Source organism: Nerophis lumbriciformis, linkage group LG09, assembly GCF_033978685.3.
Source record: "Nerophis lumbriciformis linkage group LG09, RoL_Nlum_v2.1, whole genome shotgun sequence".
Taxonomy (NCBI): Eukaryota; Metazoa; Chordata; class Actinopteri; order Syngnathiformes; family Syngnathidae; genus Nerophis; species Nerophis lumbriciformis.
In genome coordinates this window covers 51,220,569-51,233,704 of record NC_084556.2, presented here as the reverse complement: position 1 = coordinate 51,233,704, position 13,136 = coordinate 51,220,569, and the positions used below count along the sequence as shown (strand labels likewise).

The window sequence follows — 13,136 nt, the reverse complement described above, 5'->3', positions numbered from 1 at the left end:
ATGAAGAAATGAAGACATGAGACAATGAGGGATGAAAACATGAAGACATTAATACATGAACAAATAAAGACACAAGGACATGAGACTATCAAGGCATGAGAACATGACGACATTAATACATGGAAGAAATGAAGACATGAGACCATGAGGGCGTGAGAACATGAATACATTAATACATGAAGAAATGATAACTTGAGGGCACGCGGAAATGAAAACATTATTATATGAAGACATGAGAACATGAGGGCATGAGAAGATGAAGACATTATTGCATGAATAAATGAGGACATGAGAACATGAGGGCATGAGAAGATGAATACATAAATACGTGAAGAAACGAAGACACAGGGACATGAGAACATGAGAAGGTGAAGACATTAATACATAAAGAAATTAAGACATGAGACAATGAGGGCATGAGAACATGAAAACATTTATACATGAAGAAATGAAGACATGAGACAATGAGGGATGAAAACATGAAGACATTAATACATGAACAAATAAAGACACAAGGACATGAGACTATCAAGGCATGAGAACATGACGACATTAATACATGGAAGAAATGAAGACATGAGACCATGAGGGCGTGAGAACATGAATACATTAATACATGAAGAAATGAGAACTTGAGGGCACGCGGAAATGAAAACATTATTATATGAAGACATGAGAACATGAGGGCATGAGAAGATGAAGACATTATTGCATGAATAAATGAGGACATGAGAACATGAGGGCATGAGAAGATGAATACATAAATACGTGAAGAAACGAAGACACAGGGACATGAGAACATGAGAAGGTGAAGACATTAATACATAAAGAAATTAAGACATGAGACAATGAGGGCATGAGAACATGAAAACATTTATACATGAAGAAATGAAGACATGAGACAATGAGGGATGAAAACATGAAGAAATTAATACATGAACAAATAAAGACACAAGGACATGAGACTATCAAGGCATGAGAACATGACGACATTAATACATGGAAGAAATGAAGACATGAGACCATGAGGGCGTGAGGACATGAATACATTAATACATGAAGAAATGAGAACTTGAGGGCACGCGGAAATGAAAACATTATTATATGAAGACATGAGAACATGAGGGCATGAGAAGATGAAGACATTATTGCATGAATAAATGAGGACATGAGAACATGAGGGCATGAGAAGATGAATACATAAATACGTGAAGAAACGAAGACACAGGGACATGAGAACATGAGAAGGTGAAGACATTAATACATAAAGAAATTAAGACATGAGACAATGAGGGCATGAGAACATGAAAACATTTATACATGAAGAAATGAAGACATGAGACAATGAGGGATGAAAACATGAAGAAATTAATACATGAACAAATAAAGACACAAGGACATGAGACTATCAAGGCATGAGAACATGACGACATTAATACATGGAAGAAATGAAGACATGAGACCATGAGGGCGTGAGAACATGAATACATTAATACATGAAGAAATGAGTACTTGAGGGCACGCGAAAATGAAAACATTTTTATATGAAGAAATGAAGACATGAGAACATGAGGGCATGAGACGATGAAGACATTATTGCATGAATAAATGAGGACATGAGCACATGAGGGCATGAGAAGATGAATACATAAATACGTGAATAAACGAAGACACAGGGACATGAGAACATGAGAAGGTGAAGACATTAATACATAAAGAAATTAAGACATGAGACAATGAGGGCATGAGAACATGAAAACATTTATACATGAAGAAATGAAGACATGAGACAATGAGGGATGAAAACATGAAGACATTAATATATGAACAAATAAAGACACAAGGACATGAGACTATCAAGGCATGAGAACATGACGACATTAATACATGGAAGAAATGAAGACATGAGACCATGAGGGCGTGAGAACATGAATACATTAATACATGAAGAAATTAGTACTTGAGGGCACGCGAAAATGAAAACATTATTATATGAGGAAATGAAGACATGAGAACATGAGGGCATGAGAAGATGAAGACATTATTGCATGAATAAATGAGGACATGAGAACATGAGGGCATGAGAAGATGAATACATAAATACGTGAAGAAACGAAGACACAGGGACATGAGAACATGAGAAGGTGAAGACATTAATACATGAAGAAATTAAGACACAAGGACATGAGAACATGGAGACAAATACATGAAGAAATGAAGACACGGGGACATGAGAACATGAGGGCATGAGAAGACGAAGACATTAATACATGAAGAAATGAAGACATGAGACCATGAGGGCGTGAGAACATGAAGACATTAATACATGAAGAATTTAAGACATGAGACCATGAGGGCATAAGAACATGAAGACAATAATACATGAAGAAATGAAGACATGAGACAATGAGGGCATAAGAACATGAAGACAATAATACATGAAGAAATGAAGACATGAGACAATGAGGGCATAAGAACATGAAGACAATAATACATGAAGAAATGAAGACATGAGACAATGAGGGATGATAACATGAAGACATTAATACATGAAGAAATGAAGACACAAGGACATGAGACTATGAGGGCATGAGGACATAAAGACATTAATACATGGAAGAAATGAGACCATGAGGGCATGAGAACATGAATACATTAATAAATGAAGAAATTAGTACATGAGAACTTTGAGGGCATGCGAAAATGAAAACATTACATGAAGAAATGAAGACATGAGAACATGAGGGCATGAGAAGATGAAGACATTATTGCATGAATAAATGAGGACATGACAACATGAGGGCATGAGAAGATGAAGACATGAAGACAGGACATGAGAACATGAGAAGATGAATACATAAATACGTGAAGAAACGAAGACACGGGGACTTGAGAACATGAGGGCATGAGAAGGTGAAGACATTAATACATGAAGAAATTAAGACACAAGGACATGAGAACACGAGGCCATGAGCACATGGAGACAAATACATGAAGAAATGAAGACATGAGTGCATGAGAAGATGAAGACATTAATACATGAAGAAACGAAGACACGGGGACATGAGAACATGAGAAGACGAAGACATTAATACATGAAGAAATTAAGACATGAGAACATGGGAGCATGAGAAGATGAAGACATTAATACATAAAGAATTTAAGACACGGGGACATGAAAATATGAGAGCATGAGAACATGAAGACATTACTACATGAAAAAAACAAAGACAGAGGGACATGAGAAAATGAGAACTTGAAGACATCATTACATGACAAAATGAAGACATTAGAACATGAGAGCATGAGAAGATGAAGACATTATTACATGAAGAAACAAAGACACAGGGAAACGAGGGCATGAGAAGATGAAGACAATATTACATGACGAAATGAAGACATGAGACCATGAGGGCGTGAGAAGATGAAGACATTAATGCATCAAGAAAATGAAGACATTAATACATGAAAAAATTAATACATGAGTACTTGAGAACATGAGACTATGAGGGCATGAGAAGATGAAGACATTAATACATCAAGAAATGAAGACATGAGACCATGAGGACGTGAGAACATGAAGACATTAATACATAAAGAAATTAAGACATGAGACAATGAGGGCATGAGAACATGAAAACATTTATACATGAAGAAATGAAGACATGAGACAATGAGGGATGAAAACATGAAGACATTAATACATGAACAAATAAAGACACAAAGACATGAGACTATCAAGGCATGAGAACATGACGACATTAATACATGGAAGAAATGAAGACATGAGACCATGAGGCCGTGAGAACATGAATACATTAATACATGAAGAAATGATTACTTGAGGGCACGCGGAAATGAAAACATTATTATATGAAGACATGAGAACATGAGGGCATGAGAAGATGAAGACATTATTGCATGAATAAATGAGGACATGAGAACATGAGGGCATGAGAAGATGAATACATAAATACGTGAAGAAACGAAGACACAGGGACATGAGAACATGAGAAGGTGAAGACATTAATACATAAAGAAATTAAGACATGAGACAATGAGGGCATGAGAACATGAAAACATTTATACATGAAGAAATGAAGACATGAGACAATGAGGGATGAAAACATGAAGACATTAATACATGAACAAATAAAGACACAAGGACATGAGACTATCAAGGCATGAGAACATGACGACATTAATACATGGAAGAAATGAAGACATGAGACCATGAGGGCGTGAGAACATGAATACATTAATACATGAAGAAATGAGTACTTGAGGGCACGCGGAAATGAAAACATTATTATATGAAGAAATGAAGACATGAGAACATGAGGGCATGAGAAGATGAAGACATTATTGCATGAATAAATGAGGACATGAGAACATGAGGGCATGAGAAGATGAATACATAAATACGTGAAGAAACGAAGACACAGGGACATGAGAACATGAGAACGTGAAGACATTAATACATAAATAAATTAAGACACAAGGACATGAGAACATGGAGACAAATACATGAAGAAATGAAGACACGGGGACATGAGAACATGAGGGCATGAGAAGACGAAGACATTAATACATGAAGAAATGAAGACATGAGACCATGAGGGCGTGAGAACATGAAGACATTAATACATGAAGAATTTAAGACATGAGACCATGAGGGCATAAGAACATGAAGACAATAATACATGAAGAAATGAAGACATGAGACAATGAGGGATGATAACATGAAGACATTAATACATGAAGACACAAGGACATGAGACTATGAGGGCATGAGGACATAAAGACATTAATACATGGAAGAAATGAGACCATGAGGGCATGAGAACATGAATACATTAATAAGTGAAGGAATGAGTACATGAGAACTTGAGCGCATGCGAAAATGAAAACATTACATGAAGAAATGAAGACATGAGAACATGAGGTCATGAGAAGATGAAGACATGAATAAATGAGGACATGACAACATGAGGGCATGAGAAGATGAAGACATGAAGACAGGAGGACATGAGAACATGAGAAGATGAATACATAAATACGTGACGAAACGAAGACACGGGGACTTGAGAACATGAGGGCATGAGAAGGTGAAGACATTAATACATGAAGAAATTAAGACACGAGGACATGAGAACACGAGGCCATGAGAACATGTAGACAAATACATGAAGAAATGAAGACATGAGTGCATGAGGAGATGAAGACATTAATACATGAAGAAACGAAGACACGGGGACATGAGAACATGAGAAGACGAAGACATTAATACATGAAGAAATTAAGGCATGAGAACATGGGAGCATGAGAAGATGAAGACATTAATACATGAAGAATTTAAGACACGGGGACATGAAAATATGAGGGCATGAGAACATGAAGACATTAATACATGAAGAATTTAAGACATGAGACCATGAGGGCATAAGAACATGGAGACAATAATACATGAAGAAATGAAGACATGAGACAATGAGGGCATAAGAACATGAAGACAATAATACATGAAGAAATGAAGACATGAGACAATGAGGGATGATAACATGAAGACATTAATACATGAAGAAATGAAGACACAAGGACATGAGACTATGAGGGCATGAGGACATTAAGACATTAATACATGGAAGAAATGAGACCATGAGGGCATGAGAACATAAATACATTAATAAATGAAAGAATGAGTACATGAGAACGTGAGGGCATGCGAAAATGAAAACATTACATGAAGAAATGAAGACATGAGGGCATGAGAAGATGAAGACATTATTGCATTAATAAACGAGGACATGACAACATGAGGGCATGAGAAGATGAAGACATGAAGACAGGAGGACATGAGAAGATGAATACATAAATACGTGAAGAAACGAAGACACAGGGACTTGAGAACATGAGGGCATGAGAAGGTGAAGACATTAATACATGAGGAAATTAAGACACAAGGACATGAGAACATGAGAACATGGAGACAAATACATGAAGAAATGAAGACATGAGTGCATGAGGAGATGAAGACATTAATACATGAAGAAACGAAGACACGGGGACATGAGAACATGAGAAGACGAAGACATTAATACATGAAGAAATGAAGACATGAGAACATGGGAGCATGAGAAGATGAAGACATTAATACATACAGAATTTAAGACACGGGGACATGAAAATATGAGGGCATGAGAACATGAAGACATTAATACATGAAAAAAACGAAGACAGAGGGACATGAGAACATGAGAACTTGAAGACATTACATGACAAAATGAAGACATTAGAACATGAGAGCATGAGAAGATGAAGACATAATTACATGAAGAAACAAAGACACAGGGAAACGAAGGCATGAGAAGATGAAGACAATATTACATGACGAAATGAAGACATGAGAACATGAGAGCATGAGAAGATGAATACATAAATACGTGAAGAAACGAAGACACGGGGACTTGAGAACATGAGGGCATGAGAAGGTGAAGACATTAATACATGAAGAAATTAAGACACAAGGACATGAGAACATGAGGCCATGAGAACATGGAGACAAATACATGAAGAAATGAAGACATGAGTGCATGAGAAGATGAAGACATTAATACATGAAGAAACAAAGACACGGGGACATGAGAACATGAGAAGACGAAGACATTAATACATGAAGAAATGAAGACATGAGAACGTGAAGACATTATTACATGACAAAATGAAGACATTAGAACATGAGAGCATGAGAAGATGAAGACATTATTACATGAAGAAACAAAGACACAGGGAAACGAGGGCATGAGAAGATGAAGACAATATTACATGACGAAATGAAGACATGAGAACATGAGAGCATGAGAAGATGAAGACATTAATACATAAACTATTTAAGACACAGACACATGACAACATGAAGACAATGCATGAAAAAAATAAGACATGAGGTTATGAGGACATGAAGACATTAATGCATGAAAAAAATAAGACATGAGGTTATGAGGACATGAAGACATGAATGCATGAAAAAACAAGAGATGAGTACTTCAGGTTATGAGGACATAAAGTTCCACCCTCAGCACACCCGGATAGTATTTCTGCTTCTAGAAGGTTCCAAAGTGGACTTGGACCAGGGGTCATGACTAATGTAGGCGAGTGCACGTGTTGGAAGGTGGCGTGCACGTGCACGTGCGTGTATGAGACAGCACATATACTGTATGACCTCTGACCTCTGAGTCATTCAGTAGGAGGGGCCACACTCACCTCTGATGGAGTGACTTGCTCTCTGCTGATTGGCTGAGGCTTGAAGGTGTCATGCAGCTTTTGTCCAGCAGATGGAGACATTTCCACTTCTCCTCCTGCTGCCTCTTTATGTCTTCTTCTCTCCTTTTCACCTCCTCCTTTCTTCCCTTCTCCATCTCTTCTTCTTCTCTCTTCCTCCTTTCCTCCTTTTTCTTCCTCTCCTTTTCCTTCTGTTCTTTTTCCTCCTCGAGCTTCTTCCACCTCTCCACCTCATCATTCCGTTTCCTCTCCTCTTCCTCTTTTTTCTTCCTCTCCTCTTCCTCGGTTTTCTTTCTCTCATCATCCTTCCTCTTTCGTTCCTCTTCTTTCTTTTTCTTTACCTCCTCTTCTTTCTTTTTCTCCTCTTCTAGCTTTTTCCTTTTTTCCTCATCCTTCCTCATCTCCTCTTCTTCCTGTTTCTTTCTCTCCTCCTCATTCCTCTTCTTTTCCTCCTTAATCTTTCTCTCTTCTTCCTTTTTCTTCCTCTCCTCTTCCCCTCTCTTTCTCTCATCATCCTTCCTCTTTCTGTCCTCTTCCTCCTTTTTCTTTACCTCCTCTTCTAGCTTATTCCTTCTTTCCTCATCCTTCCTCCTCTCCTCTTCTTCCTGTTTCTTTCTTTGCTCCTCATTCCTCTTCCTCTCCTTTTCTTCCTTAATCTTTCTCTCTTCCTCATATTTCTTCTTCTCCTCTTCCTCTTTTTTCTTTCTCTCCTCTACCTCCTTCTTTCTCTCCTGTTCCTCCTTGTTCCTCGTCTCATCTTCCTCCTTCCTCTTTCTCTCTTCTTCCTCCTTTTTCATCTTCTTCTCCTCCTCCAGCCGGGCTTTCTCCTGCCTCTTCTTTTCCTCCTTTTCCTTTCTCTCCTCTTCCTCCTTTTTCTTCCTCAACTTTTCCTTTTGTTCTTTTTCCTCTTCTAGCTTCTTCCTCCTCTCCACCTCATCCCTCCTCGTTCTCTCTTCCTCATTTTTCTTTCTCTCCTCTTCCTCCCTTTTCTTCTGTTCTTTTTCCTCTTCTAGCTTCTTCCACCTCTCCACCTCATCCTTCCTTTTTCTCTCCTCTTCCTCCTTCCTCTTTCTTTCCTCTTCTAGCTTTTTCCTTCTTTCCTCATCCTTCCTCCTCTCCTCTTCTTCCTGTTTCTTTCTCTCCTCCTCATTCCTCTTCCTATCCTTTTCCTCCTTAATCTTTCTCTCTTCCTCTTTTTTCTTCTTCTCCTCTTCCTCTTGTTTCTTCCTCTCCTCCTCCTCCTTCCTCTTTCCCTCCTCTTCTTCCTTTTTCTTTCTCTCATCATCCTTCCTCTTTCCTTCCTCTACCTCCTTTTTCTTGACCTCCTCTTTCTTTTTCTCCTCTTCTAGCTTCTTCCTTCTTTCCTCATCCTTCCTCCTCCCCTCTTCTTCCTGTTTCTTTCTCTCCTCCTCATTCCTCTCCTTAATTGTTCTCTCTTCCTCCTTTTTCTTCCTATCCTCTTCCACCTTCTTTCTCTCCTTTTCCTCCTTCTTCCTCTTCTCATCTTCCACCTTCCTCTTTCTCTCTTCTTCCTTTTTCATCTTCTCCTCCTCCAGTCGGTCTTTCTCCTGCCTCTTCTTTTCCTCCATTTCCTTTCTCTCCTCTTCCTCCTTTTTCTTCTTCTCATTTTCCTCTTCTAACTTCTTCCTCCTCTCCACCTCATCCTTCTGTTTTCTCTCTTCTTCCTCTTTTTTCCTCTTCTCCTCCCCCTCCTTCCTCTTTCTTTCCTCTTCTAGCTTCTTCCTTCTTTCCTCATCCTTCCTCCTCTTCTCTTCTTCCAGTTTCTTTCTCTCCTCCTCATTCCCCTTCCTCTCTATTTCCTCCTTAATTTTTCTCTCTTCCTCCTTTTTCTTCCCCTCCTCTTCCTCTTTTTTATTTCTCTCCTCCTCCTCCTTTTTCCTCTTCTTCTCCTCCTCCAGCCGGTCTTTCTCCTGCCTCCTCTTTTCCTCCTCGACTCTCTGCTGCTCTGCTTCATCTTTCCTCTTTCTCTCCTCCTCCTCCTTTTTGTTCTTCCACACTTCCTCTGCCCTCTTTCCCGCCTCCTCCTCTTTTCTCCTCTGCTCCATCTCCTCTCGTTCCTTCTCTCTCTTTCTCCTGCTCACCTCCTCTTCGTGTCTCCTCCTTTCTTCTTGTCTCTCCTCCTCTTCTTCTTTCTCTCTCCTCTCCTCCTCGCTCCTTCTCTTCGCATCTTCTTCCTTCCTTTTATTACTCTCGTCCTCCTCCTTTTTCCTTGTCTCCTCCATCCTCGCTTTCTCCTCCTTTAATCCGTGGACCACCTTCATCTCTTCCTCTCTGCTCCACCTCTCCTGTTGTCGTTCCTCCTTGTCTTTCCATTTCTGCTGCTCCTTCTCTTTCTGCACCAACGTGCTCCTCCTCCTCCTGTCCTCCTCTTCTCGCATGATGTTCCATTCCTCCAGGAGTCGGTCTTGCTCGCGCCTCCTCCTCTCCTTCAGCTTCCTGGCCTCCTCCTGCTCCTTCAAGAGTCTCCTCTTCTCCTCCTCCACCAGCCTCCTCCTCTCCTGCTCACGTCGCTTCCTCTCCTCTTCTTGCTCGTCCTCCTGTCCTCGGTGGTGAGAGAGGAGGCTGCAGAGGAGGAGAAGGAACAGGTTCAGTCTTTTTTGCTCCTGCGGCCCAAGGAGAAGAACTCACCTGGTGCCTCCTTTTGACTGCTTGGCAGTGGAGGAGGGCGGCTGGGGGGCGGAGCTCTCGCAAAAGGGCCACGGAGGAGGCGGGGCTACTATAGTCTCAGATTGGGGAGGGGCAGGACTGGGGAAGTCACATGCAAGGTCACATGTAAGGAGCAAACCACTCTTCAGCAGGGGGCGGAGCCAAAACCACACAGCTAGCACGTGCTAACTTGTGCTAATCATTGAGAAAATACATATCGTGTGTGTGTGTGCGTGTGTGTGTGTGTGTGTGTGTGTGTGTGTGTGTGTGTGAGACCTCACCTGCCCTCCCCTGCCACCTTGCCATGCTGTGCTGTGATTGGTGGGTTGGATGCTGTGATGTCATCGGCAGGCGTGGTTTCCTTGGCAACAGGTGCCGCGGTCTTCCCGGCTTGGTCGAGGGGGGGCGTGGCCTCTGTGTGAAGCACGACATGACAAACGTGTGAGGGGGTTTAGCTAAACGCTGATTGGACGCCCGTGTACCTGTGGGCGGGGCCCTGAGCTGAGAGGACGAGCGGGGCGGCGAGGAACGCGGGAGGGCGGGGCGAAGAGTCGGGGCGGCGGGCTCGCAGAGGGCGTCGAGGTCGGGGCGACTCAACAGGGGCACCGGGAGGACGTCACCAGCGACGGGAGAGGCAGTCGGCGCCTCGGTGCTGAAGGGCGAGGGGGACGGAGGGCGGGGGTCGGACTTGACAACTTGAGCTGCGAAAACATGGGCTGGCAGACACAACAAAGATGGCCGACAGTCATTGAAACGCTTTCAATACAGCAAGAAGTCACCTGACCCACCCGACGCGGCGCTGGCGGCGTGTGACGTCTGGTCCTCCGGGGGGCGCCGCTGATACGAGACAGCCGCTGAGGGAGAAGAAGAAAAGCTAGCGTGCGCGCTCAGTATCACCCGTGCATGACCCCGCCCCCCCCCCCCGCTGAACATGACAGCCAATGAACGTGAAGACGCCGCCGCCGCCGTGATACCTTTTCCAGAGTCTGACTGGAAGATTCTGGGCAGAGGCGGAGGAAGGTGAGTGGGCGGGGCTTGAGGGTTAGCAGGAGAGATGAGGGTGAGCGCGAAGGAGGATGTGCATGTGTCAGGGGGGGAGAGGTCGCCACCTGTCCAGCTGAAGGACTTCTTCGGGGGGGGCGGACCTTCATGTGAGGGGGCGGAGTCGGCAGGTGGGTCAACGGGTGGAGGCGAAGACTCGTCCACAATGTCGGCGGCTCCTAACGGAGGGCTTGTTTTTGGCCACTGGGGCGGAGCGGGGGCGGCGCCAATAAGGCGTCGGTCGCCCGGAGGCGAGGGGCGGGGCTGCGGGGCGGGGCCGGGGTGTCGGAATGCTTGGCGGACGCACAGAAGACGCAGACGGACGACAGAAACAGAGGAAATGAGATGAAAATGAGAAATGCTGAGATCTATGAGGACGTTAGCGTCGCCATGACAACAAGACGCCCTTCACACACAGAGATCTAGACCAGGGGTGTCCAAAGTGCAGCTTTTTTATGTTTTTTGCCAATTTTGCAGGTATACATCCCAGCAGGGCCGGCCCGTGGCATAGGCCGTATAGGCAAATGCTAAGGGCGCCGTCCATCAGGGGGCGCCACGCCAGTGCCACAAATGTTGGAGAAAAAAAAAAAAAAAAGTTGGTACTATTATTTCTAAATACAAACAATAATCCCACGTTAATTAAAATGCAAAGTAAAGCCTATTTAATAGAAATATTATTTGTTACAACATTACGCCCCCCCCTCCCTCCCCCCGCACGGTGCGCCCCCTCCCTTCCCGTATCATGACTCTTTTTGGACGTCACCACATCAAAAAATCAACACAAGATGTCAAAACGGCCAAAAACTGTCAGGTGCCCAGGGAAGAAAAAAGAGAAAAGAAGAGGAGTAGAAACGAGAAAAGACAGAGGTAGCAGGTAGGTAACGTTAGCCTACATGACATTATTTGTCTGTTACAGAATGTGATAGTAGCTGGCTTTTTAGCATTAAGCTAATGTTACATGATTCGGCAATTGCTAATCAATAAATAGCTAGTTCTGTTTTAACGTCGGGTTAATATTGTGGAGGGGGCTAAATTGTTATGGAAAATAATAATGTAACGTTAGGTAATTACAGTACTCCCACCTTACATTCCTCAGGGACATTTGTATTAGATCTTTTAAGCAGGTGTTTTTTGTTTACATTGTTATTGCCTTCTGGTTAGCTAATGTTTGCCCTGCAGGTAATAGTCACTTTTCCACCCCTTTATATATTAGGTATAGTTGTAAGTAAAAAAAAAAAAGGTCAAAGACAAAGCTATTCGGTTTCTTGTGAGTATATACACTTCACTGCCGATGTGGGGGGGCGCCACCTAAAATCTTGCCTAGGGCGCCAGATTGGTTAGGGCCGGGCCTGCATCCCAGCTTCAAATATTTTGTTGCTTGACGAATGATACCTGCTGTTAGCATGTTAACGTTAGTAGGCTAGTTTTTTTGGGGGGGGGGCTAATTTTGTAGGCATCCACAGGGCCGTAACTAGGCAAATCCGAGGTCAAAAAGAGGTGGTCCAAGGGGAGCTTTGAAAGGCTGAAATCATGTGACTCACCTTGAACATCCATCCATCCATTTTCTACCGCTCATTCCCTTTGGGGTCGCTGGAGCCTATCTCAGCTACAATCGGGCGGAAGGCGGTGTACACCCTGGACAAGACGCCACCTCATCGCAGGGCCAACACAGATAGACAGACAACATTCACACTCTAGGGCCAATTTAGTGTTGCCAATCAACCTATCCCCAGGTGCATGTCTTTGGAGGTGGGAGGAAGCCGGAGTACCCCGGAGCGAACCCACGCAGTCACGGGGAGAACATGCAAACTCCACACAGAAAGATCCCGAGCCTGGGATTGAACCCAAGACTACTCAGGACCTTCGTATTGTGAGGCAGACGCACTAACCCCTCTTCCACCGTGCTGCCTCACCTTGAACAACACAATGCATTTCCAGAATAACAAAAGCTGTCATTGAAGTAGAACTAGTGTTGTCCCGATACCAACATTTTGGTACCGGTACCGGTACCAAAATGTATTTCGATACTTTCCGGTACTTTTCTATATAAAGGGGCACCACAAAAAATGGCATTATTGGCTTTATGTTAACAAAAACTCTTAGGGTACATTACACATATGTTTCTTATTGCAATTTTGTCCTTAAAG

At 42.7% G+C, this 13,136-nt stretch overlaps 1 protein-coding gene across 1 annotated transcript in view; it reads right to left on the bottom strand.

The window, feature by feature from the left end:
* LOC133607878 (uncharacterized) overlaps positions 1–13,136 on the bottom strand; it is a 73,220-nt gene that overhangs the window by 34,149 nt on the left and 25,935 nt on the right. Inside the window, exons 8-12 of the mRNA XM_061962911.2 lie at positions 10,737–10,802; positions 10,431–10,664; positions 10,230–10,362; positions 9,931–10,047; positions 7,264–9,864 (exon numbers count right to left, since the gene is read on the bottom strand). Of these exons, the coding sequence (XP_061818895.1) occupies positions 7,264–9,864; positions 9,931–10,047; positions 10,230–10,362; positions 10,431–10,664; positions 10,737–10,802 (3,151 nt within the window). The remainder of the gene's footprint in view (positions 1–7,263; positions 9,865–9,930; positions 10,048–10,229; positions 10,363–10,430; positions 10,665–10,736; positions 10,803–13,136) is intronic.